Genomic DNA, 26674 nt, shown 5'->3' with positions numbered 1-26674 from the left:
CCATTCATTATAGTACCTGTATTTTACTTTCTGGAGTTTTGGTTTGGTTTATCTTCTGCTTGTCTTCTCCGTTCTGTGGTTCTGATGTGCCTTGGCATATGCCCTTATGTTGGGTTCTCTATTGGCCTTTTTAATATGGAAATTATTGTCATTATGGGGAACTAACTTGAAATGTTTTTTTGTTTTTATTTTTCCTGTTCTCTTTTTCTAGAACTTCTGTTATTCAGCAGCTTGACTTACTAGTCTTCTATTTTATTACATACTTCATCTTTTTTTCCTTTACTTTCTGGGGAGATTTCTTCAATTCCTTTCTACTCTTCTAATTTTTCACTTGAAGTGTTTTTAACTTTTTTTTTTTTAAACTTCTAAGAGCATTTTGTTTGGCTTTCCTCTCTGTTTTTTTCCTTTCCTCTTTCCCTCTCCTTTCAACATCCTTTGCCATCAGGATGTACCATCACCTGAAATTCTCCTGTGTATCAGTGATGGATTTGTATTATTATTATTTTTTTACAACTGTCTTCTCTTTTATACAGCCATGTTTTTCTTTTCTTTCTTTCTTTTTTTTTTTTTTAAGATTTTATTTCTTTATGAGAGACGAGAGAGAGAGAGAGAGAGAGAGAGAGAGAGAGAGACAGACACAGGCAGAGGGAGAAGCAGGCTCCATGCAGGGAGCCTGATGTGGGACTTGATGCCGGGTCTCCAGGATCAGGCCCTGGGCTGAAGGCAGCACTAAACTGCTGAGCCACCCGGGCTGCTCAAGTGTGTTTTCTATTTGTTTCGGCATTTTATCCATCCTTGGGGCTTTCCTCAGGATCCAGTCCTTGCTCATTGGCTAAATATAACAGACCATTGAGTCCAGGCAAAGGCCCAAAAACATGAGCTGCACAGGAGGGCCACCTGGCTGTCTAAATTCCTCTGGCCTTTGCTCTTCAGGTGGTCAGATGCCCAGGGAGAGATCTTCCAGCCTCTTGTCCAGGTGGCCTATACCCAGTGGCCAGTATTCTGGGAACTTGTGGAAGCAGAGAGCTGGATTTCTCAGCATTCAGTGTGTAAATGTTCACTCATCTCTCCCCCATCTTTAAATACCTTTGTGGTTGCTCTGCCTCAATTCCCCACTTCTGATCCTCAGTCATACCCCCCAGGATGCTACGGGGGTGGTCATGGTACTGTGTGGAGTCAGGACAGAAACCTGGGCTTTGCTGCTTAAAGAAACTTTCAGCCGATCCTGCTGTTTTTCCTACCATGTTCATTTCCTGTCTTCTGAGGTACTTGGTTTCCCCCATTCCAGAGCAGCTGAAGAGGTCACATTGTTGCCTGGTTCCCCACACAGTCAGCTTGGGGTTCACTTTCTTGGGTTTGCTCCATGTGATATCATTAGTCTGGCTTCCCAGCCTCTAGCAGTTTCTTTCTGTTGTCTTGGTTTTTGTGGGGATATACCGTGATAAATATGCCTCTACTGCAGTTTCAATGAGCTCTCAGGAAGGAGGCAGAGTACATGTGGGTCTCCCTGACAGGGTGTTTGTCATATGGTGAGTTTTGTGTTCATAGTTTAATGAATAAACCCTGCCACTCCTTCCTGCCTGCTCATACCTGTCCTTCAGCTCAGAGTGATCTCCGTGTTCTTCCTTCCTCCAGCCTGCTTATTATAAACCCTTCCTGAATCTTTCCAAGCAAAAATAATCTTACCTTCCTCTGTACTCAAAGCATTTTTATGTCTGCTTTTCTTATGATGCATGGTCAGCCTCTTTTGACTTTTTGTTTAAGTCTTATCTGATAAATTTTAATTTCTCACAGAGGGCATTGAGTGTTGTTTGCTCTCACCCAGTGTTTTCAAATAGTAATTAATTTTCAAATTAATGTGAATTCAGTTATCCTTTTATAGGCTTATATTTACATATATATTTTCATTTGAAAATTTGGCAGGACGTAGACCATTGCTACATGCATGGTCATTGCAAGAGTAGGGTACCACTGTTTCTAATTGCAGATACTTTCCTTGAAACTTGCATGGGTGTGAAATAGACAGGGGGTGTGTATTTCACAGGCCCCAATTCACAGAATTTCATTGCTTTGTTGCATAATGTGATGATGCTGTCTGTAGAGTTGGAGAGCTTTCCTTATGGAGCCATCTTTCATTAGGTTTTTCCCTCTACTGTTTGCTCTTACTGTATACTGGAATAGACTGGGCCATAGCATTGCAGCTTGCATTTTATCAAATTACACACCCGTGCTTTTATTCTCAGTTGGTCTTAGAAATAAATGTTCCCTCCTCCTCCTTCCCCTCCCGCCTTAAGCCAGGTTCCAGCCCCTGTTCTTAGTGAGAGCAGTGTTTCTTCCTGTGATTTTGTCCCCAGATTTCTTCTTTGTGGCTGGCTCTTGGGGACCCTTGGGATGTTTGCTTCTTGGTAGCCCTCTCTTCACTCACTTGATACAAACTTCATTCCTTGTTTCTTGCTCATGTGTAATTGATTTTTGGTTGTCATAATGTAGAATTATTGCTTAGTGTTTAAATCTTTGGTTATTTTAAATGCATTAATCCTAAGTGAGACAGATTCTTGCTTTTTTAAATTGAGTGTTATATTTGTTTTTTAACCTAATGACATGTATGCTTATAGTAGGATTCGTGTTTCTTGGTATTTTTAGAAGTGTCTTATCACAACTTTTTGTTCAATTACATTTTTAAGTTTCTATAGCTGGGACAACAATGACTTCTGCGATTAATATTTCAAACATTTTAGTGTAAACTACCAAAATAGGATCAACAAATACACTCTTTTTAAGAAAATTTTCCCTTATGGATTCTTCATTATTCCATTGAAAACACAGCAAATCCTCTGTTTATTGATAGAGAATTGTGTTTATGGAAGCTGTCAGTTAAAATCTCCTAAGAGATTACTGTTCTAAGGAGTTGTATTTCTCACTGGCAAAAATATCCTTCCTGGATTTTATACCCTTGTGGGAAGAGGTCAATTTTATGTACCCTGCTTAGATCTGATTTTTTTTTTTTTTTTTATAGTGTAGTATGCTCTGTTGGATTAGTGCTGGTTTCCTTCTCAGTTTTTTCTCTCCAGATAGTTACTATTCAGCACATATTATGGAGTGGCATTTAATAAGTGCTGGCCTGATAAATGTTTTGACATGGTGTTGTCATGGCTACTTACATAGCTGACCATTGAATCAGGACCTTTCTGGAGGCAGGAGACAAGAACTGAATCTCAGAATTAGACAAGACTTTGATCAGCTAGTTGAAAGATTATAAGCCAGACTTAAAGAGTTTTTGAAGTGGAGGAGAGTGACAAGAGGTATAACATTCCGCTGATAGACCATGGACAATGGGTCTTGGGAATGGACCATTATATTAAGCAACATGGAGACTGTCAGTAACCTTGATGGATGGTTTTGGGATTGTTGTGGGGAGGAAACTTCATTGGAACAGGATTATGAGAGAAGAAGAATCTGAAACAACAAATCTTTAAAGCATTTTGCCATAAAGAGAATCAGAGAGTTGGTCAAGTGACTAGAGGGTAAAGTAGGGTCAATAGAAGGTTTTGTACTATTTTAGTATGTGAAAAATACAATATCAACAGCTTTTAAAGGTTCAACATTTACATCTGAGTACTATTTTCCGGACTACTGTGGTTTTTAGAAACATTAACAGGCTGGAGATGGATTTCTAACCTGTGTTCTAAGCTGAGCTTTCTGGTCAGGAAAAGCTCTTGGAGAAGACGATGACTGAGGTGCGTCGTGATCGATGAGGGGTTAGCCTGAATGGTAAGGTGTTTTTGCGGGTAGTGGAGGAGAGGATGGCTAGTTATGCAGGACTTAATGCAGGCTGTGAAAGGGGAACTAACTGGTGGAGAAAGGTTGGAACACAGCAGGTTCTTTTTTTTTTTTTTAAAGATTTTATTTATTTATTCATAAGACACACACACACACACACACACACACACACACACACAGAGAGAGGCAGAGACGAAGGCAGAGGGAGAAGCGGGCTCCGTGTACCGGGAGCCCGACGTGGGATTCGATTCCGGGTCTCCAGGATCGTGCCCTGGGCCAAAGGCAGGCGCCAAACCGCTGCGCCACCCAGGGATCCCAACACAGCAGGTTCTGAAAGAGAAGTCAAGAGGTTGAGAAAATTGTTAGGAGGGAATTTATTTCAAAGGAGTAGCTCCAGATATGATAGAAAGGCTGTAGGTTATGATCTCATATGGAGAGAGTGGGGAGTATTGGGAAGTGAGAGGTCAGCCTGCTTTATTGTGTATTAAAAGTGTTTTAGAAATGAAAGTTGATGTTTTAGGTGATTAGGCCATCCGACAGATTTCTTGAGGGGAAGTGGAGGGCAGGATGGCTCTGTTCTAAGGGGCTAGGGAATGATGATTAGGATTTGCCTCCAGGATATTAATTATTTCTGATTTCTCTTGGTGGGTTAATGCCATTTGGTAATGAAGAGTAGGAGAATGGTTTATTTGGGGACTCTGTTCTTTGATGGCTCAAAAATGTAGAAATGACAAATTCTGGAGCACTGTTGGACTCATAGCAGCAGGTTTCCTAAGGACTCCCTAGACAACATTGTAATCCAAGAATCATGTGGACTCAGACTGAAGAAAGAAGTGTGTGTGTGTGTGGTATGTTGTGTGTTTTCCATAGTCTGTGTTCTGGATGAACAGGCAATTTGAATACTGACTCATTTTTTTAAGGATTGATTGATTGATTGATTGATGACACACAGAGAGAGGCAGAGACCTAGGCAGAGGGAGAAGCAGGCTCCCAGTGGGAAGCCTGATGTGGGAATCAATCCCAGGATCATGACCTGAGCCAAAGGCAGACGCTCAACCACTGAGCCACTCAGGTGCCCGCTGACTCTCCTTTAAAAGAAGTCTAGATAAATGAGGGTGTGGAGTAACTATAGGCTATTTGCATTAGTAGTTTTTATGGTAATGTTTAATAATTTTGAGAATTAGGATTTGAGCTGCTTTCTATGCTGGTGAAAAAGTGACAAGATTGGTGATTCAGCATTTTTACTAAGTGTTCTGTTTCGGTGATTCTCAGGTGTTAGAGATTCTCTTAGAGGGCTTCTTATGGCTCTGGATTCTTTGGCCTCAAGGTGTGAGTTGGGAGATGTAGGGTAGGGCTCAAGCATCTGTAGTCTAAAATCACTTGTCTTAAAAAAAAAAAATAAATAAATAAAATCACTTGTCTTTCCTCTTCTCTGCCAATCTTTGCCTTAAGAAAGAGCCATACCAGATGTTGCTGTTCAGATGAGAAAAGTGGAGTGTTAACTTGAATTGAACTTTTTATTAGTAATTCTGTGTTGTGGATAATTCAGTAGCTAATGGTAAAAGATATAGCTTAGTATATTTTTACTTGAGTGTGCAAATGAGAATGATTATAAAAATTTAAAATGAGTATGTTCTCTTCAAATAATTTTAAAGCATGGTTTTATATTATAGTGTGTGTGGATATGTATGTATGAATACATATATGTGTTTGTATATGTGTGTGTATACATATGTGTGTGTGCACACACACCCCCTCTGAAGAAATTTACAAAATTTAAAATGGAGTCCTTTGTCTTCTTTCTCTCCTCAGTCCCACTCTCCAGATATAACCACTGCATATTTCAGTGTGTATTTTTGGGGACATTTTTATATGTACATGTACAATTGTATGTAAGTTTGTCTTTACAAAAATACTCAAAGCACACACATTATTCTGAGCTTGCTTTTGTTCACTCATGGTTTTGTCAACCTTCCTTTGTGTCGTATACTTAGACCTGTTTGTAGAGCTTACTTTGCGCCACTGGTGTTTTTTTTCCCCAGATAGGCTGTGATATGAGTTTTTCAGACATGCAACATATGTTGCTTGCTTATTAGAATATCTGTATGGATTGGACTGAGAGGATTAATATTTCATATTGGACAATGAGAAACCCAGAGTACTTTAATAAACCATTGTTTCTTATGCAATGACTTGTGCTGGTTTCTATAGTTTCTGTCCTAGCAGCATATCAGCAGCTACGCCAAAGGAGAGAGTGTGCATGAGTCCCTCATAAAAGAAAAGGAAAATTGACTCAACAGTAGGGATACAGAACTACCTGGATTTTTAGCAATATTGTCAATGTTGTCAATTCCTTTTTATGGGCAGGAAATTATTACAGGTTAAGTTGTTGCATTTCCTTTTGATGATGCTAGCTTGCTGTATTCTGTTCTTCTCTACAGGATCCAAACTACTGGATACAGGTGCACCGACTTGAACATGGAGATGGAGGAATACTAGACCTTGATGACACCCTCTGTGATGTAGCAGATGATAAAGACAGAGTGAGTTTAAGTCCAGGGAAGCTGTTCAGGATGCATTAGTGAAGACTGGGGGCTGGCGGGGAGGGGGGGGGGAGAAGGGGGTGGCGCATGTACATGGGAGTCCTTCCTTTTCTGATTAGACAATTTGCTTTAAAGAACATTTGGGCCACCCACTTTGGTATGTTTGTTTTATAACTAGTATTGTGAGTCTTCACTACCCTGAACTTTGGGGTATAATGCTTTTCTTGACACCTGCGCTTTATTAAGTTTACTATGTTTTAGAATTTTAAAGTTGCAATTTTTTGAATGGAAATCTCTTTTAAAGGTTTGCCTGACATTTTTGTTTTAACCAAACCTGCCATCTTTCTTGACAACTGAGGTCTGTTTCCATGTGTGGGGATGCAAAATCTCTGAGTTCTGATCTAAGCCCTGGCCCATCCCTGCAGCTGGCCTGTTCGGTTTGCCGCCTGCCCACTCTGGAGCAGGTGCTCTCCAGGTGTCCTCTGTGTGAGCTCTGCTTTCAGAGGGCTGTACTTTCCGTGGTGTTGCTCTTAGTGGCTTTTTTTACTGCAGTGCCACCTTCAGTGTCGTCTATGGTTTTGGCATCACGAACGTGGCCACCCACAGGCACATTCATCTGTGTCCACCCTTTCGTCTGTGCTCTTAGAGGGAATGAGGGAGGGGAAGGAGAGGACGTGTGATGCTCAATATTTTAAGACTTTGTGACATGATATTTGGCTCTGCATGTAGAAGTCACCAAATTATTACGAGGTGATGGGGCTTGAGCAGGCTTTGGCCATACCCTTGTTTGTGTTCTGGTTGTGATGAAGTTACCGAAGGGCTGCCAGCTGCACACACGGTGTATCATCATGTGTGTAACGGCACAGGATAGGTTAAACCAGTGAGGTGGTATCATGGAGTTGGAAGATGGTAACGTTGTCTCATACTTACTGTGGTTCTTCATGAGGAGTGCTCTCTCTCCCTCCCTATCTCTCCCTTCCTCCCTGTGCCCACCTTCCTTCTCCCCTTCCTCCTCCTCCCCTTCTCTCTGTCTCTCCCACACCCCCGCCCCCTCCTGTACTGCCCCTTTGCTTCATTTTCCCTCCGTTCCTGTACTTAGCTGGTTGCTGGCTGAACACAGTTGTCTCATCTTCTCTCCTTCTGCTTTCCTGACAGCATAGCACCTGGTTCAGAATTGGCAGCTGTCCTCTATGTGTTCTTGAACTCTTAAGGAGAATGAAAAATTTCAGGTACCAAATAGTGTGTCAATTCAGGGATATTTGATTCAATAGCACCTGCCATTGTAGGGTATGTCCCATGGTTGATGTTATTGTTTAGGTCTTTGGGGTAATTTGTTACTCAGCAACTGAAATAATACTCTTCTTTCAGCATAACTATTGGGTTACACACAACAATGGAAGAAGCGACAGATTATGATCTTCTAAAATAGTTGCTGTTAAAATCAGAGGATACTTAAACTTTTATTTTACATTTTATAGATTTGAGAGAAGAGAAGAGAGAATGAGGTGGGGCAGGGCAGAGAGAGGAGGAGAGAGAAAATCTCAAGCAGACTCCCTGCTGAGTGTGGAGCCCTACTTGGGGCTCGATCCTAGGACCCTGAGATCACAATCTGAGCTGAAATCGAGAGTCAGACACTTAACTAACTGTGCCACTGACACGCCCCTGAAGAATAATGTTTTGAATATTAATAAATGAAGTATTTAGAGAGTTTTACATCATGCAGATTAAATTCAATTTCCAAATAGAAAAAAAAATGCTAGAGAATACAAGTACCATATACTGAAAGATCATTGTTTTATTTGCTCAGAGATATTATTTACTTTTTGTATTTATGTTTATAAATATTTAAATATTTAAATATATATGTGATTAAATTTTTGAATGAGCTTCTTAAAGGACCCATTTTAAGTTGTAACTATAAAAAAATATAATTAATAATCCAGAATCTTAGTACTGACATTCATGATATTGTCAGATGCCTTTATTCAGACTGAAGGTTTGCATGTAGTCAGTTGTATGGCTCCTTTCCACAGCTTTGAAATTTGACTCTGATTTAATCACCCTGGAGTGTTTTCAGCTATTTTTGGCAGCTACTCCGAGTAAGGATTTTGACACCTGTTTTGCTTTTAGGCTAAAAAAGGCATTACAGTTTTCTTAAATAATAAAATTTCTCTCAAGAGTATCCTGTTTAATGAAAATCCCCCGATCATGTTTAAAATGCAGAAACCTAGCCTAGGGAAATAGAGTCTCTGTTAGCTAGGCCTGGGCATCTGTATTTTATAAACCTTCCGTGTGGTATTTGGGGCTGTCAAAGCTTTGAAACTATGGTTTCATAGTCCTGCCATCAGTCTCTGTAATGGGGAAATTTCTCTCAAAGGTAAAGGTGAAAATTATTATTTAAAAAAATATTTTCTTTATTTATTCATGAGAGACACAGAGAGAAAGAAAGGCAGAAACACAGGCAGAGGGAGAATCAGGCTCCCTGCAGGGAGCCCCCATGTGGGGCTTGATCATGAATTCCAGGATCATGCCCTGAGCCGCTGAAGGCAGACGCTCAACCGCTGACCCACTCAGGCGACCCCAAAGGTGTTAACTATCTACCTAGTCACTGAATTTGTGGAATTATGAAGTTATTTTTTATAGAGCGATATTAGGATTAAGAGGCAATCATTTAAAGGATAGCAAAAGAAAATTAAGGTTCCTAATTACTACCTAAGTTTGCTCATTATCCTTTAATTATTAGAGTTTAATGCACAGTACGGAGGAAGTTTTCTTTTAGTACTTCTACAATTCCAGTGACCAGGACTTATTCATGTTTATTCAAAATGGTATTAGCATGGGTTGTCTTGGGTACTTGGAGTAGGTTTGATTTTCTAAGACACAGAATATTCTAGATCTATTTTGAGCATATAAATTTGCCTTGTTTTGTCTGTTCTCTACATTGCTGCTTTCCAGTCAAAGGAAACAGAGAATCAGAGTGTGCATGCTGTCATGGGGTTTTATTTAGTCTTAGTGTCTGATTCTCAGTTTTCTCAGTTGACGTTTTTCCAAATGATAAAAAACTGAAATGGTTTCCATGTTATCTGTAGCACCTATTAGAACAGCTGCACTATGTTTGTCTGTATGAGCTTTCCCAAGTGCCAGGCTGTTTCTTGTCTGAATTTCTTTCTAGGTTGGTCTTAGTTATGATTTTTTATTTTAGTGAACCTTCCCTCAGTTCTTTTCAAATGGGTCTAGGTCATTCCTGTCATTCCTCCATGTCCTACAGTAAAATTTGGAATTTCCAAATAGATCACAGAATAAAAATGTTTTGTACTCACTTCCCTCTGCATGCCAGACACCTGAGACTGACTGATTGTAATTCTGTTAATACAGAGTTCAGGCAGACTGACCAGAAACATAAAAGTTGGGGAGAAGCTCACTTTTGTGCGTGTGATCAGCAAAAAGAGAGTCTTTTCCACTGTCCACTGCCACTTTCTTCCTTTTCATACCTTTGGTGCCGAAGGTGACTTACGATGTGGTAGCAAGCATTTCCTTTGTCATACTTGGGCGTAATTTTGTTTTGATCAAGAATGATATCATGTATATGCTGTTTTGGTGATGACCTTGGGAGGTATCTTCTGTTCCTTGCTCTTTGTGGAGGAAGCGTTGAATGGACTAGTAATTTAAACTCTTTCTGAGAGTTTGTATGAGCTTGAAGAGTGGATGTTGGATGCCAGGCACCACAGAGGATTGTGGTGGAAACTGCTTGTTGGGAAGAACCCAGGATTTTCTGGGGGACAGTCTGGCCAGTGTACTCAGTATAAAGCATGTTGAGAAAGGGGAAGCTTTAAAAATGTATTGGAATCATGGGCAAGCAGTAATTTCTGTGTGTTGAATAAAGCTAGTACTGGGGCATATAACACATTTTCATCATTCTCTGCATTGATAGCTACTGACTTACAAACTGATGTAGTTTTGTACAAGCCTTGTATGTTTATAATATTACTGCCCAGCAGATGCGAAAATGTGTTGTAATAAATCATGCTTTTGAAATGCATACATGGCACAACTTTCAGGTAAGGGACATGGTTTAATTTTAAAAGTTCATCATTTTCTACTTTTGTTACCTATGTGTGAATTGTTATTTTACTTGTTTTTGGCATCAAGTCATAAAAAAAAAAATCTGTTCAGTGAGGTGATGGTAGGAGCATCCTGCTTCTTGGTGGAAAACAGAGTACACATCTGCTTTAACAGGGGCGTTCTGTGTTCTGTGCCCTAGCTATTGATCACGTGCAGAGAAGCACTCTGCTTTTATTTATGCTGAAGACAGCCACAGTCTGCAGTTTTTAGATGAGAGTGAAGAACATATTTTTGAGTCTGGATAAGACCCAAATAAGCATTATTAAAATAATAAGTATTGTTAAAATGAATTTATTTGGTGATATTGAAGTGAGTTTTAAAAACATTAAAAAGCCCTGCTCCGTGAGGAAATGGCTTGTTGTTTAAACTACAATGAGAGCTCACAGCTCATAATTGAAACATGTTTAATTTTAATTTCTTTAGAGACTCTATTCTTCTTAACACATTGCCAAGCATGTACCTGATAAGAGGAAGTTTTGAGATTTAAATTTCTTTGTTGTCAAGACTAAAACACTAACTTCCAGCAAGAGGTTAGTTATTTTTAGAACCTCCCTGTCTTAGAGGTAGGAGTGGGCTGAGAAGTTCCTAGGAGAATTTCCTTTTCATACTTTTTTTTTTTTTACCTCTAGCTAATTTCTTGTTGAAGACTTGGCCCATGAATACATTCCTTTAGTTATCACTAAACGTGAGAGAATTTTTGCAAACTAGGATTTCTTCATAATAATAATGATACAATTTTAAAAGGCAGCAATAAAATAATTTCCTTTGAGGGATAATAAAACTTTTAGTCTTATTTTTAGTTAATTGAACCAATTTACCAAGCACCTATTACATGTCAGGTGTTATGCTCAGTGCTTTTATACAGTGTCAAACAAATGTAGACACAGTTCCTCCTTTCTAGGGTCTCATGGTGTATTGTGAGAGTCAGAATTAAACAGTCACAGAAATTAAATGTAGAATTACCAACAAATAATGGTCTGAAGAAAAGGAATCATGCCATGAAAGGTGGTACAAAGTGTCCTAAGTCAGGGTGAAGCAACACTTGCCTAAATAATACGATCTAGCTGAATCCGAAGGACAGCTAAGTGAAAATTCAGACTATTAGGTGATTAGATTTACATTTGAGAAGTGTCTCCCTGGCTGTGGTGTGAGGATGAAGGGATAGGAGGCAGAGTGGGTGCAGGGATCCAAGCTAGCAGAGTTTGCCACCGGAGCTGTGAGACTGAAGGAGGCTGGACCAGGTGCAGATGGTAGGGAGTAAGTAGATCTGTGAGTGATTTACTGGGCAGGTCTGCTGATGGGGCTATTTACTAAGGCTGGGAGTGCTGCAGGGTGGCCAGATTTGGGACAGGGTGGAGCTTAGGGATTCACACTTGATTTTAGTGACTTTGGGTACCTTGGAGGTGCTAGATGTTTGGAATTGAAGTGCAGATGAATTCATGAATCAGATATAAATTTGTTAATAATCAGGTTAAATCAGGCAGCCCAGGTGGCTCAGGGGTTTAGTGCCACCCTCGACCCAGGGTGTGATCCTGGAGATGGGGATTGAGTTCCACATTGGGCTCCCTGCATGGAGCTTGCTTCTCCCTCTGCCTATGTCTCTGTCTCTCTTTCTCTCTCTCATGAATAAATAAATAAAATCTTAAAAAAAAAATCAGGTTAAATCAACATATGAAATCCAGTCTAATTTTATTTTTTTATTTATTTTTATTTTTATTTTTTTTTAAATTTTTATTTATTTATGATAGTCACAGAGAGAGAGAGAGGCGCAGAGACACAGGCAGAGGGAGAAGCAGGCTCCATGCACCGGGAGCCCGATGTGGGATTCGATCCCGGGTCTCCAGGATCGTGCCCTGGGCCAAAGGCAGGCGCCAAACCGCTGCACCACCCAGGGATCCTCCAGTCTAATTTTAATAGAAATAATTGTGTGTATCAGAAAAGGTTTGAAGGAACACACCAAAAATTGTCCATAGTTAGCATTGAGAGTGGAATATGTGATTAACTGGGGATTTTTTTATTTTCTATTTTTTAAATTTCTCCATAGTTCTATGTCATCCTAATTCCAGAATAAAGAAAGCATCAGACAGTTCTAAATATAACAGAATAGAATCATCTTTTTAAACTTTAATGTGAATTTTTTTTAAAACTTTAATGTGAATTGGCATAGGGAAGGACTGATTTAAAGAGTCTGATGACTTGGAATTGTAATGATTTGTATAAATAGACTTTATTAACTAGATGATTTGATTAATTTCCTCCTAAATGGATTTATTTTAGTTAGGCTCGAAAGAAGAAAATATTTAAATTAAATGCTGAATAGAGCACCAAATATCTAATTAATTAATTCAGAGAGATTATTTCCCAACATTTAGATATTTCATGGGTACTGGTTTTCCCACAGCTCATCGATTTGTGGGTGGATGGGTTGGGGAGTGCAGGTGTAGCAGATGTGGGGACGGTGAAGAGTGCTTGTGGAAGGTAATAGTGAGGGAAGTGTCTTGGCCTCCTACACATGGCCCGCTGTTTGTAAAGGCTCCTCATAAGCATTTGGAGTTTTGAAATTGGGAACAGCCTGCATAATAGTGTAGTGGCAGGTCACCAGCTTTCCTAGACTTGGCCTGTCTAGGACCACCCGGAGTCAGGGAAACAGAGGAGGGGACAGGTCTCTCACTCTTTCACTTATCATATTAGTTGTAGACCATGGCTTGGTTCCTTGGTTTGCTGCACCTTGTTTTTTTATGTTGCTTCATCACAGATGGGCATCTTGTTTAGTGGGATAAGACACCACATGGCCTGTGTTTGAATCCCAGCTCCATGATTATTTTATGAGCTTCAGCAAATTAATCTCTCTAAGCACAGTTTTCCCATCTCTAAATGGAGGATAATACACCTACTTTGTAAGGTAGTGTTAAATTTAAGTTTAAACCTGGGGAGGGATCCCTGGGTGGCGCAGCGGTTTAGCGCCTGCCTTTGGCCCAGGGCGCGATCCTGGAGACCCGGGATCGAATCCCACATCGGGCTTCCGGTGCGTGGAGCCTGCTTCTCCCTCTGCCTGTGTCTCTGCCCCTCTCTCTCTCTCTGTGTGACTATCAAAATAAATAAAATTTAAAAAAAAAAAAAAAGAGAAAACCACCTTAAAAAAAAACAAAAACAAAAAACCTGGGGATTTGTGTTAAGATTTCAGTACTCTTTAGAAAAATAACACCCCAGTAGATGGTAATTGCCAGTATCATTGTTGGTCACATCGTTACCACCACCACCATTGAATTACATGAACACTAAAATTCTTTTAATACTTGTTTTTAATGATTTAAAAACAAACAAGGTTATCTTGGGTAATTTTTAGTAGAAAAATTTCTATAAGTACTTTCATTTGTGGGTTTTCTTCTTTTACATTTCTATCAACTTGAAAAGAGCTTCGTAATAGGTACTCAGTTATAGTTGTTGGAAAAAAATACATTATTTTCTGAATCCTTTGAATTTGAGGGTTTCCAGTGTACTATCATTATGCATATTCTTCTGCACAGAAAAAAAATGAAGATTCTAGTTTCAATTTTTACTGTTTGGGAGCTAACAAGGACTGTGTTATTAAAAAAAAAAGCACAAATAGACTTGACATCAAAAGCAAAAGGCAACAAAACAAGTGGGAATACATCAAATAGAAAAGCTTTTGCTCATCACGGGAAATCATCAAAAAAATGAAAAGGCAACCTATGGATTGGAGAAAATGTTTGCAAAACATATATCTGATAAGGGGTTAATATCTAAAAAATATGAAGAACTCCAACCATTCAATAGTAGAAAATCAAAAAATCCAGTTAAAAACATGGGCAGAAGAACTGAATAAACATTTTCTCAAAGAAGTCATAAATGGCCATAGTTACATGAAGAAGAGGTCCTCAACATCACTAATCATCAAGGAAATGTCAGTTAAAAGCACAGTAAGATATCACCTCATACCTGGTAGAATGGCTAGAGAGAGAGAGATAACAAGCGTTGGTGAAGATATGGAGAAAAGGGAACACTTGTGCACTCTGGTGGGCCTGTGAACTGGCATTGCCACTATGGAAAACTGTACGGGGGTCCCTCAAAAAATAAAACTAGAACTACCATATTATCCAGCACCCTACTTCTGGGTATATATCTGAAGAATATCAAATCTTTATTTCAAGGAGATATTTGCACTCCCATGTTCATTGCAGTATTGTTCACAATAGCCAAGGTATGGAAGCAACCTAAGTGTCCATCAACAGATGAATGGATAAAGATCTCACACTGTGTGTGTGTGTGTGTTATGGGATATTATTCATCCATAAAAAGGGCATCTTTTTTTTTTTTTATGAAAAGGGCATCTTGTCATTTATGATAATGTGGATGGGTCTCTTTGAGGGTATTATGTTAAATAAGTTAGAGAAAAACAAATACTGTGTGATCTCACTTACATATAAGAATCTAAAAAAGCCGAACTCATAGAAACAGAGCCTAGAATTGTGGTTACCAGGCCTGGGAGCTAGGAGCAAAAGATCGATGTTGGTCAAAGGATACACATTTATGATGAATAAATTCTGGGGATCTACTATACAGCATAGTGATTTTAGTTAATAATGCTGTATTAAATTCTCACCACAAAGAAGAAATGATAATTATGTGATATGATACAGATATTAGCTAATGCTAAGATTTTAATAATTTTGCAATATTTAGGTATAGCAAAACATATTGTACATTAAACTTATAAATGTTATATGTCAGTTACATCTCAATACAGCTGTGGGGCAGGGGGTGGAGAGGCAGATCTTGTCTTGTTTTCAGTTTTAAAATACTAGCCAGCCAACAATGATAATTCTCTAGAAAAATAGCACATTGCAAAACAAGCACTCCAGAAAAAATGCCATCAAAAGCTGCAAAATAATAATCTACATCTTTAAAAATATTTAGCTTAAGTTTTCCTTTCATATTTTGAGTGAAATATGTAAAATCCAACTTTTCTTGTATGTAATAAACCATTATCACACAATGGGAAACAAAAAGGAAGATTGAGAGCTGTTGGTTTCTTCTTCATTACAATTTTTAAAATGAGTTCAGAGAAAGAATTATATGTGATAAAGGAGATCATTTATTCATTTATACAAGTATTCATAACGATAGAAATCATGTAGAAAGTACCAGATATTTTTTTCTCCTGGATTGTATGTTGGAAGATGAGGAAACTTGGCAGGGCTTGTACCCCTTGATCTTCATACATAGTTCCAGAATAAATCAACAAAAAACTTGTTGGAACATCAAGCTAAAAAGCTGCATATATGTGATAAGAGTCTAACATCCAAAATAAATGAAGAATTACAACTCAATAGCAAGGGAACAACCTCCCCCAACAACAAGAACAACAAGACAGAACAAAAACAGATTAAAAAATGGGCAGAATATCTAAATATACATTTCCCAAGAAAGACAATAAGTATGTGAAAAGATACTCAGTCTTATTAATCATCAGGGAAATACAAATCAAAACCACAATAAGATGTCACTTCACACTTGTTAGATTGGCATTTATAAAAAAAGATAAGTAACAGGGTTGGTGAGGGTGTGGAGAAAAGGGAACCCCTATGTACTCTCCATAGGAATGTAAGTTGTGGACTATGAAAAACATATGGAAGTTCCTAATAGAATTAAAAATAGAACTACTGTATGATCCAACCATTTTACTTCTGAGTATTTATCTGAAGAAAACAAAAACACCAATTCAAAAACATGTATGTGGCATGTTTATTGCAGCATTATTTGCAGTAGCCAAGACAACCTCAGTGTCCACTGATGGATGAATGTTAAAGAAATTGTGGTATGTTTATACAGTGGAATGTTATCCAGCCCTAAGGGTCATGAAATCTTGCCATTTGTGCCAACACAGATGGACCTCAAATGCATTATGCTAAGTTAGAAAAAGAGAAATAGCATATGATCTCTCTTTATATGTGGAATCTGAAAAAGAAACAACCACTCTTTACCCCCAACTAGATACAGAGAACAGATTGGTGGTTACCAGGAAGGCAGTGAGAAATGGGTCAATTTTTGTTTTTAGTTAAATTGAATAAATAAAATTTAAAAATAGAATTCAACCTCAGTATAATACACACTGTAGCAGGATATCATTACACCTTAGTATCAATGCTGTAAGATAGATAGGGTAGTGTCCTGATTTTAAAAAAGTAGGTGAGCCAAATATGTTTCCTCAGCTTATGTATTTCTTTCACTTCTTTTTCCCTGGCCCCAAATAACAAACATTTTAGTTGTTGGCTGAGGTTGGAGAAAGAAGTTAGTTTGGCTAGTAAAATATGTGGATTGTAACTATATTTAATTATGTTAGATTGTTATGTCTTCTTCTATGACTATTAAAATGTCAAGAGCTTAGTGTCATGTATAATTGTACCACAATTCATGTTTATTGATGCTCCTTGTTCATGTATCAAACTAACATCATAGCATTTGTTTGAGCGAAAGTTAAAATCTTAGAGTTACTTATTCATTCATTTTATCTTTCCAACATGTATTCAACAAATACTTTTTAGTCCTTAAGATATTTGAGAAACAGCAGGAGGTGCTGAAGATATATGGGGGAGGGAGTCTCTGATCTCACAGAGCTCTTCTTGCCATGAGGAAAAGTAGACCCTGGAATTGAGTCTGGAGTATGATACAGAATAGGTGAGGTGGGGTTGATACTTTAACTTGTTTTGGGAAAGACATCTCTCAGGAGGAGACAGGTAGGCTGGATTTCAGTTGAGGAGAGCAGCTGAGGGCAGAGGACTCTAGGCAAAGGAAGCAGCATGGACAACAATCTGAGTTGGAAAAAGGTGGAGGTATTTTATAGATCCAGAGGGAAGTAGTGCTGCTTGGGTGCAGTAAGCAACTGGGAGGGGGAAACAGGTGGGGTTAGGGAGAAAGGCAGGATGTTAGAGACTATGTGAAGCAATTTGAGACTTGATACTAAATGCAACAAAGAGCCTTTGAACTGTCAAAGTGTTGAGTGATCTATTTAGATATTTTTTTATTTTTTAAATTATAATATTATTTTAGAGAATGCAGGTGAAGGGGCAGAGGGAGAGGAAGACATTTATTTTTAGAAGATTGCTTTGGGATGAATGTGTTGTAGGTGGGCTTTAAAGGGGAGAAGGACCATTGAGGAGGCTGCCATCCGGGGAAGAGATGATGGTGGCTGAGCCTCAAGTAGAATTGGGGAAATATGAATGGAGTTGAGATGTGTTGGGGGTTAGATTTTTAGGATCTCAGGCTGGGAGGAATGAGGGCAATGAAAGTATTAAGGGTGACTTCTAGAGTTTTAACTGGAGGAAATGGCGTAGGGGATATGGAGGTTCCATTTACTGTGGGACGTTCATTTAAGTAGAAGATTTATGAATGGAATAAGGATACAGGGTCAAGGGCAGTCAAGTCTCCTTCCTGTTGGGACATTTAACTGATTTTGCAACACCTTTGAGACTTCCAAGCAGAGATGTCAAGTAGGTGATGGGACATAGAAGTCTGGAGCTCAAGGGAAAGATCAGAGTTGGAGATAAGAATTTGGAAATCACCACTGTATAGAATAAATGGTACTAAGGTAGCATTTACATGTGGCAAAAATTTGCAGTAATTCTAACCTCATAATCTTTTTTTTTTAAACATTTTTTTTTATTTTTTACATTTTTATTTATTTATGATAGAGAGAGAGAGAAAGAGAGGCAGAGACACAGGCAGAGGGAAAGGCAGGCTCCATGCACCGGGAGCCCGATGTGGGATTCGATCCTGGGTCTCCAGGATCGCGCCCTGGGCCAAAAGCAGGTGCTAAACCTGCTGCGCCACCCAGGGATCCCCTAACCTCATAATCTTTATTGACTTCTTCTTTGCTCCACACCCTTGACTTAATACTTGCCTTGATTGTGATGGAAAATACTAGTAAATTTTAATTAGGAGATGAATATAAAATGTGGAGAAGGAACTCAAGTTCTCCTTATTCAACACAGTTGAATGAAAACAAGATAAAATTTACATTTTGAGAAAACAGCGTAGTTTAAAAGGCTGTAAAGAGACAGTGCAGGGAGATTGCTCCTTAGGCCAGGATAGTGGTAATATAATTTCCAAAATAAGTACAGAAAATCACACTCTGAAAGCCACTACAAATTTGTGAATTTTATAACCAACTGTTTAATGTTGGAAGGCATTCCCTTGACTGCCACCTCAGAAGAACTTGTTTAATATAATAAAAGCACACAGTATAAAAGTAGAAAGTCACCTGGAATGAGGGGAATATAGACTCTGTATCCTGTGTTTCAGAATTTGAACGTTCTTGCACTGGAATATCAACAGCACTGCAACATGTAACTCTTCGTTAAATATAGTTGCCTTAAAATTTTTGTATTTGCATGATTTATCAGTGAGATATTCTGGTATAGGCAAGTGTTTGGTTTTGTAGTTTCTTTAATAATTAGTATGTATGTGATTTTAAAAATACATGTTTCTTATTAAAAAATAGAAAACTCTTAGGATTATAGCCAAATTAAAAGTATGACCTTGAAAGTACTGGTTCTCAGCCCTTGGGTTAGGCTTGTGGGTATCCTAAAAGCATTGAGTTTTGTGGGGCTCTAGTATTAATAGTAATGAGTATTTAATTGCAGATATTCATAGTGTTCAGTACTCACTGGAAACCTAGTTCTCTGTTTTCTTGTGTATTTTATTTTCATCATTTCTCCTCACACTCAGCCTTCGTTCAGTTAGACTTGAGATAAGGGGAAGGAAAGATGCTCTTGTTGCCTTTCGAAGGGACATAGAAACACATTTCCTCTCCTTTCTGGGACACAGGAGAGGTATTGCAGACAACTAATTCATTTTTCCTGTGAATATTTTGTCCTATATTTTTCAGAGTAAAAGGTGTATGTTTGAAAAAAAAAAGGTGGATATTTGAGACTTGATCACTCCATTTCTTATTCACTGAAAGAAGAGAATGTTCAAGCAGATTGACACATAGGCATGCTAAAAGGGCTCCTGTTTGAAGTAGGAGCTGTGATTTGATCCTGTCCTCCTGTCGGTTTTGGAATGAGTTAAGAAGACTCCTTTGAACCTGGTGTGTTCACTCACACTCTGCTGACTCCAAGATATGTTGCTACACCCTGTTTTACTCCTGACAAACTAACCCTGGCCTGTTTAGCTGGTGAAGGTTATTTTCCTTTGGTGTGGTGGAGCCTGCCCCTGACCCCCCTGGTGAGCCAGGAATCAGTGCTGCCATATGCAAAGTTCGTGCTTCCATGGATGGCCACGTATGTTGAGTGGATTCTGTCCTATACTGCCCACCTAAATTCAACTTATTACCCTTTCTAGAGGACTGAGCAAAACACAGGTTAGATATCTGGGTTTTTGTGGCTGTTTGTTTGGGGGATCATTTTATTGTGTAGTTAGTTGGAATCTAAGTCATGTGGATTTTGCCTTTCTAATGGATTGAGATGGCAGACAAATTGAAGAGGAAACTCACAAGGAGGTACTACACTTTGTCTGGTACCTCTCTGAAGGATTCCATTAGAGTGCTGAGGTTTTCAAGGTCTTCGAACCTCAGAAGAGAGACTTCAGAAATCAGCAAGAGGCAGGTTGGTAGAGAAATGTCTGATCCCTTTACATTTTCTTTGGAGTTGAAGGTCACATTCCTTGTGTTTATTTCTTAATATTCTTTTGAATAAGTTCCTTGGTTTCTTTGAACATTGTTTTATAGCTACAAAATGATATTGACGTTTTATGTGTCCTCACTCCGTTTGGGGTTATTGTTTGTGTGCATGTTTATTGATTCATGGTTCAAATAACTTATTGTGTGTTCAAATATAACATTGTAGTGTTATCAGAAAAATCTGACTAATATGAAATCTACTAAAACATTGTTTTCAGAGGATCCTGTTACCCAACTACTCACTGTAAGGATTTCTTGACTTTTATGCATAAACAAAATATTAGAATAAAAGCAAATTAATGTTTATACAAATTCATAGGGATATTGTTCCAGAAGACTGGAATGAAGCTTATTTTTCCTAAAAAATACTCTGAGGCCACTGAATGGAAATATAAATGATAGGAACAGATTCTGGCTGTGTGCTTTCTTGATGTTTGCTGTTTATGCACTGAATATGAAAGTTTAGGCTGTCCAAATAATGCATAATATGTCTTTTAAAAGTACTGTATTAGAAATGAAAAAATTCCTTTTAAAAAAAAAGTCCTTATTTTATAAGGAGGTATATTTTAATTATCAAAAACAATAATTGGTAAAAATTAAACATAATCATACACCACACAGAAAATGTAATTTTTTTCCCCTTTATAATTTATTGTTGGACTAGTGCCATGGGTTGTGTGCCCCCCAGTGGTCTTTTGGTAGAATGGTTCTTTTTGAGCTCCATTAGATAATATCCATGTCCCTACTGGGTTGAATAATTGTGTTTTCAAATTGCGGTTACATCCTTCAGAACTAATTCCATCTTATTGCTTAAATTCAGCCCAATATTTATCTGGAAAGTTTATGATTGATTGTGTTTTAGAATATCTCTCAGTGGTCCTTAGAAGTGGACACTGGAAATTATGTTGTATCATCCATTATGTGGTCCTCAAATGTCTGCTAAATCTTGAGTAGTTTTAGTTTATCTTTTCTCTTGCTTTTCCTTTTTATTATGGAGAATATTGATATATCAGAAGCAATCAAATCCTGAGACATTCTAAATCTCTTATCTTTCCTCCAATAGAAATCACAACCATAATAGATGTATTTTGGTTAAGAATTCTGAACAATCCTGAATCATTTCAGTGTGACTTTGTTTATGTTCAGATCAATATAGTTTGAGTTAAGGTCACAGAGCAAAACTTTTTTTTTTTTTTTTGAGGGTATTATCTTTATTGTGGTAATCATTTTGCAATACAGTCTCTTATGATTTTTACCATTGACTTTATGAAGGTATGAAAGCAATACACATTCAGTGGAAACCATATTTCAAATTTTGAATTCAATTTTTTCCCCAGGTTAGTGATATGTGTATAATTCTCTATAATCATACTGGGCAGTGACAGCATGCCGCAGGTGCCATCAGCCGTGTGATCATGAGGGTAAACAGACAGTACACTTAACAATCATTCTATACAAATATAGCCGTTCTGCTTTTCACTTTTAGTACAGTGTTCAATAAATTACATGAGATATTCAACACTCTATTATAAAATATGCTTTATGTTAGATAATTGCGCCAAACTGTAGGCTCATAGGAAGTGTTCTGAGCACATTTTATACAGCCTAGGCTAAGCAACAATATTGAGTAAGTTAGGCATATTAAATACATTTTTGACTTATAATATTTTCAACTTTGGGTGGATTTATTTGGACATAACTCCATCATAAGTTGAGAAGAATCTGTATATATGTGTATCAAACCATCATGTTGTATATCTTAAAACTTAACAGAATGCTATGTAGCAATTATATCTGAATGAAGCTGGAAAAATATATTCTTCGGAAGTAAAAAATGGTATGAGGGACAGATGTAGTCAATAAACTGTTTTAAATTCATGAATATGTATAGAATAACTATTGATTTATATTTTTAATATGCTGATAATCAGTATTAAGCAGTTTGCTTTTGTTTTTCTCTAGTGTGTACAGATTTATTTTTCAAAATAGCTTTTTAAATTTTTTTCCATTTATTTTTATTGAAGTTCAGTTTGCACAGTATCATACCCAGTGCTCATCCCATCAAGTGCCCTCGTCAGTGCCCGTCACCCAGTCACCCCATCCCTCTGCCCTTCCACTACCCCTTCCGCTACCCTTTGTTCGTTCCCCAGAGTTCTGAGTCTCTCATGGTTTGTCTCCCTGTTTTTAAGAAACGAAACCTTGGTGTAGAGTATACAGAAGTTAATTCCAGAAAGGAATGAGGAAATGAAGGGTACTGATTCAGTTGGCAGAATCCTTTCTCTTCCCTTTTGAAGAAGCATCGAATTTAAAACTCTGCTTGAACTCAGGGGTGGGGTCTGTGTGTTGGCATTTGATACTTGAGAATTTAAATATGAGTGCCTTGTATTGTCATTAAGGATTCCATGGCATTGTTTATAGAAGTAGGGTGTAGTTCTCTGCCAAAATTCAACTTGTTTAATTAAATTCTGCTGAGCTTTTCTAACTTCCTGCCCTAATCTACTTCTAACTGCTTGTAGTTCCAGTGGTAGTAATATTGGTCATGGTATTCCGCTCTTGTACATGTGCTTTTAAATTATTAAGTTCTAAGCTGTCTGGTAAAATGTATTACTTTTTCATCTTATAGATGAGATGTAGTCTTTTGGAAGGTGCATGGGGACATCGGCAGTGTAGTTGAAGAGCTCAATTAGACCTCCTGCACAGAGTTTCTGGGTCAATTTGTGGATGACAGTATGTAACACTAATGAAAAGAAAAACATGTTTCTCCCTTCTCTAGCAAGATACATCCCCTCTTTAGAGTATCATTTCTTTGCTAGCTGTTAGCGTGTGACATTTAAGCAGCCATATAATTTCAGTTTCATGCATCACTTTGCTTGAGCAAATATTTCTATGGAAAATATAAGCTTCAAAATCATTGTTTTATATATTTGTGGGGTTGGGAGGTTATAGTTAAGAACAAGAGTATAATGATACCTCTGAGTTGTTCAGAGAATTGAGATCATGTATTAAATGGAAAAAGAAAGCTAAGGGGAGCTGAAGTGTCATATAGTGGACAGTTGGCTGAGTTCACAAGGCAAGGGATTGAATTTCAAGCATGTATGATGGAAAAATCTGCCTCACCAAAAACCATCCTGGTTTTTTAAGTAAATGGTTGAAATCCATGCATCAGAATGTGTATATGACCCAGTGTATGTATATGGATTAGTCATTTATTTCAGTACCAGTGCCATGGTTATTTACCTGTGGATCTGTATATGATATGAGATGCTTCTGTGATCTTGATTATTAGGAAATTACAATCTAGACATAGGGAGTCAATGGAATGATGCATTCTGATAAAGTTGCTTAATGGTTGAGAAATTAACTCAAAGTTAGGTGATTTTTAAGTGATTATAATATAGGTTTTTTTTTTCTTCTGAGAGTGACTTAGATTGACTTAGATTGCTAAATGGAGAGTAGGATGTGTGTGTGTGTGGACAACTTGGAAGAGTGTTTCTTGTTTGTTTGTTTTCCTTCTTACCAGAATAATTTCGTAATCATAGCAGAAAAGACAGTTTTGGCTACTAATGTCACCTAGATGTAAAGGAGAAATGTATTTAATTGAGGTATAGTTGACGCACAGTGTTACATTAGTTTCAGGTGTACAACATAGTGATTCAACAACTCTGTTCCTTATGCTGTGTACACCCCAGTGTAGCTACCATCTGTCACTGAACAACACCATTGCCAAGTCATTGACCACATCCCCTGTGCAGCACCTTTCATCCCTGTGACTTACTCTGTAAATGGAAGCCTGTATCTGCCACTCCCCTTCACCCATTTTGCCTATCCTCTCACCCCTCTGAAGGGACATGTGTTCTCGATAAGTTTTGGGATATTGCTGTGTAGATATTAAAATATTATCGAATTTGATCTGTTATTACTCTTATGTTACAAAAGCTGTATATTCTTGCTTTTTTTCACCTTAGTTAATGTGAAGTTCCCAAGCTTAAATACAATTCATATTTCCAAGAGTAGCTTATAATTTTTAAAATATTAACTTTAGCTTTACCTATGTAATTAGATGCGTATCATAGGACTCCAAATAAAAGCTTAAGAAAATATAACCTTAAGTATTTGCTACCCTCAGATTATCCTAGGGCAGATAAATTTCTTTCCAAAACATACTATCCCAGTTTGAGATTTCTGACTTGCATGGAAGCAGCAGGCTCTCCTTAGTTATTTTTAGGGATATGTTGTGTTGGCCGTTTAGGTGTTAATTGTAGTCCATAATTCTCCATTAACATTTCTTTATTAAGAAGGTTTGTTCTGAACTGGCCAAGTTTAAAGTAGGCTGCAATAATCATGGTTTTAAAAAGAGATCAATTCAGAGCATCTAAGACCTAAATCTAATAGGGAAGTAAAGTGCATGTAGGCTAAGTGCATATAGGTGATAAATTCCCTGAGATGGAATTTATTATCCTAAAGGCATTTTTAAAAAAGACTGTTGAAAATAGTTTTCTAGAGAGAACAAAGTGAGGCCAAGGTTTGTAGCTTTATGCTTTCTCTACATCCCTTACTTCACATTGCAACCTACTCACATCGTAGTATAACGAAGACAGGCATTGGCTACCACATTTCAGAAGGACCATTGTGAAGCATTTCTCATTTTGAATAAAAAACTTAGATAGTTGGAGGATCAGTGCATATTTTTTTTTGAAAGGCAACAGTTCTCCCACAGGGGTCATAGTAAAGCAGAGTGGATATGGTGCAATTGATCAGTGAGGCATATAATGTATATGATGACATAGTACAGTGATTGTGCATGCCACGTGGGAATGTGTAGCTGTTTGGTGAGAGTGGATGCTCAGCTGGTGGTAAATTTTTTGTTTACCATTTGGGTTGTGAACTAAGTGCACTGTATTCTATGTTGATTTCTGCTTTAAAAATCTTCAGTTTTGTTCTTGATCACAAGGGTGGGTGAGAAAGATAAAAACATTTGCGTAAATAATACTGTAAGTGGTGAAAGGGAGAATTAACATTTGGAATAAAAGCCATAGAAATCTAAACTTAGGATTTTTTTCAGCGATATGTCAATTTTAGAGTTGTATCTTTAAAACCATAAAATGTGTATTTGAAATTTATGACCTACTTCTCTTTCCCCTTAGTAATGCTACTTCTGGATTCTTATTTGCAGTTATAGCTTGTATAGCTAATACTGATCTTTGTAATGGTTGGAAGAATTGACCTTAATTGACCTTAGCGCTTAAAGAATCCATTCTCTTTGATTTATAAATACATATAATAATATTTTGGCAAGCATTTTACCCTTTTCAATTTCTAGTAACCCTAGTGTTTAAATGTATGATGTTAATGTTCATTTGGAGTTTGAAATACAATATTGTACGTTAGTTATACTTACATTTAAAAAAGGTGAAAAAAAGAATCACTTTGCCCCTCTAACACAAAGCATGACTTTATTAATAACAGTCATTCTCTGGTTATCTGACTTCAGATAGCTTTTCAGTATAATCTTTTGGTAGGATACATAAGTAGCTTTGTCATGTAGTATATATTTTAATTCTTAATGGTAGAATTTTATATTCATCATAGGATTGAAAGCCAAATTTTTAATAAACAACTTTGGAAAATGTTTTGTCCTATATTTTGAAGACCTTCTGAGGAGTTCAGTCACCTTAGATAAAAACCCCACATTTTTATGCTGATGCATCCAATATTCAAATCATCAAAATATGGGAAAACAGGTCTCTTTTGGGCAAAGAAGATTTTTCTCCTTCTCTTGATTCCATGAAGATTAAATATTTGTTATTACATTTAAGTATGACTTCACACAGAAGGCTTTACAAAGACTGTTCCCTTCTACCTGTATTTGAAGACATTTATATTGTGTTACTCACAATAATGAAATCCTGTAAAGCTAGGTTTAGAGGAAGAGAATTTTCTTCCCTCTCCCCTCAGCTCTTCTAGGATTTTGAAGTTACTCAAATGGATGTGAGCTGTGAAAGATACTTTGCAGTTCACATCTTTCATGGGAATGTAGTAGGAGCATGGTGGCAGTGAAGCAGTGCCCTATGCTGAGCAGGTTGTATTAGGTACAGAGTGCCAACAAAATCCCACTACAGACGTACTGTAGTGGCATAGGAGGACTTCTGTGTAGGAGGGTATTTTTATGTTGGTAGAAACTGAACTTTCTTGATATGGCCAAGAAGTTAGCCTGAGATGCAATTATCAAGGCACTGTCTGAAAGCCCTGTTTGCATTTGCAGTTGTAGTCAAGGATGTAAATACTTGTTGCTCAGCTGTTTTATTGCTTTTGATCTATGAACAAGTAGCAATTATTCTTTAACACATCTTTCCACCTTAATCACCTCAGGCTGCCTGGGGAAAATCTGTATCTATCACCAGAGTGCCCAGGATATTAAAGGATGAAGGAGAAGATGTGGCAGTGTCAGCGTGCTGCATCTCCTTCCTTCCTTGGTTTTCAGAGAATCTGTGCTACACTCCCTTTTATGTGACCTTAGAACATTAAAACA

General features: G+C 37.7%; 1 protein-coding gene across 25 annotated transcripts in view; it reads left to right on the top strand.

The window, feature by feature from the left end:
• PARD3 (par-3 family cell polarity regulator) overlaps positions 1-26674 on the top strand; it is a 648392-nt gene that overhangs the window by 106524 nt on the left and 515194 nt on the right. For all 25 annotated transcript variants that reach the window (XM_077896592.1, XM_077896595.1, XM_077896596.1 and 22 more), the window contains exon 2: positions 6222-6323. In XM_077896592.1, the coding sequence (XP_077752718.1) occupies positions 6222-6323 (102 nt within the window). The remainder of the gene's footprint in view (positions 1-6221; positions 6324-26674) is intronic.

The sequence above is a fragment of the Canis aureus genome, chromosome 5, assembly GCF_053574225.1.
Source record: "Canis aureus isolate CA01 chromosome 5, VMU_Caureus_v.1.0, whole genome shotgun sequence".
NCBI lineage: Eukaryota > Metazoa > Chordata > Mammalia > Carnivora > Canidae > Canis > Canis aureus.
This window is presented reverse-complemented; position numbering and strand designations above follow the sequence as displayed.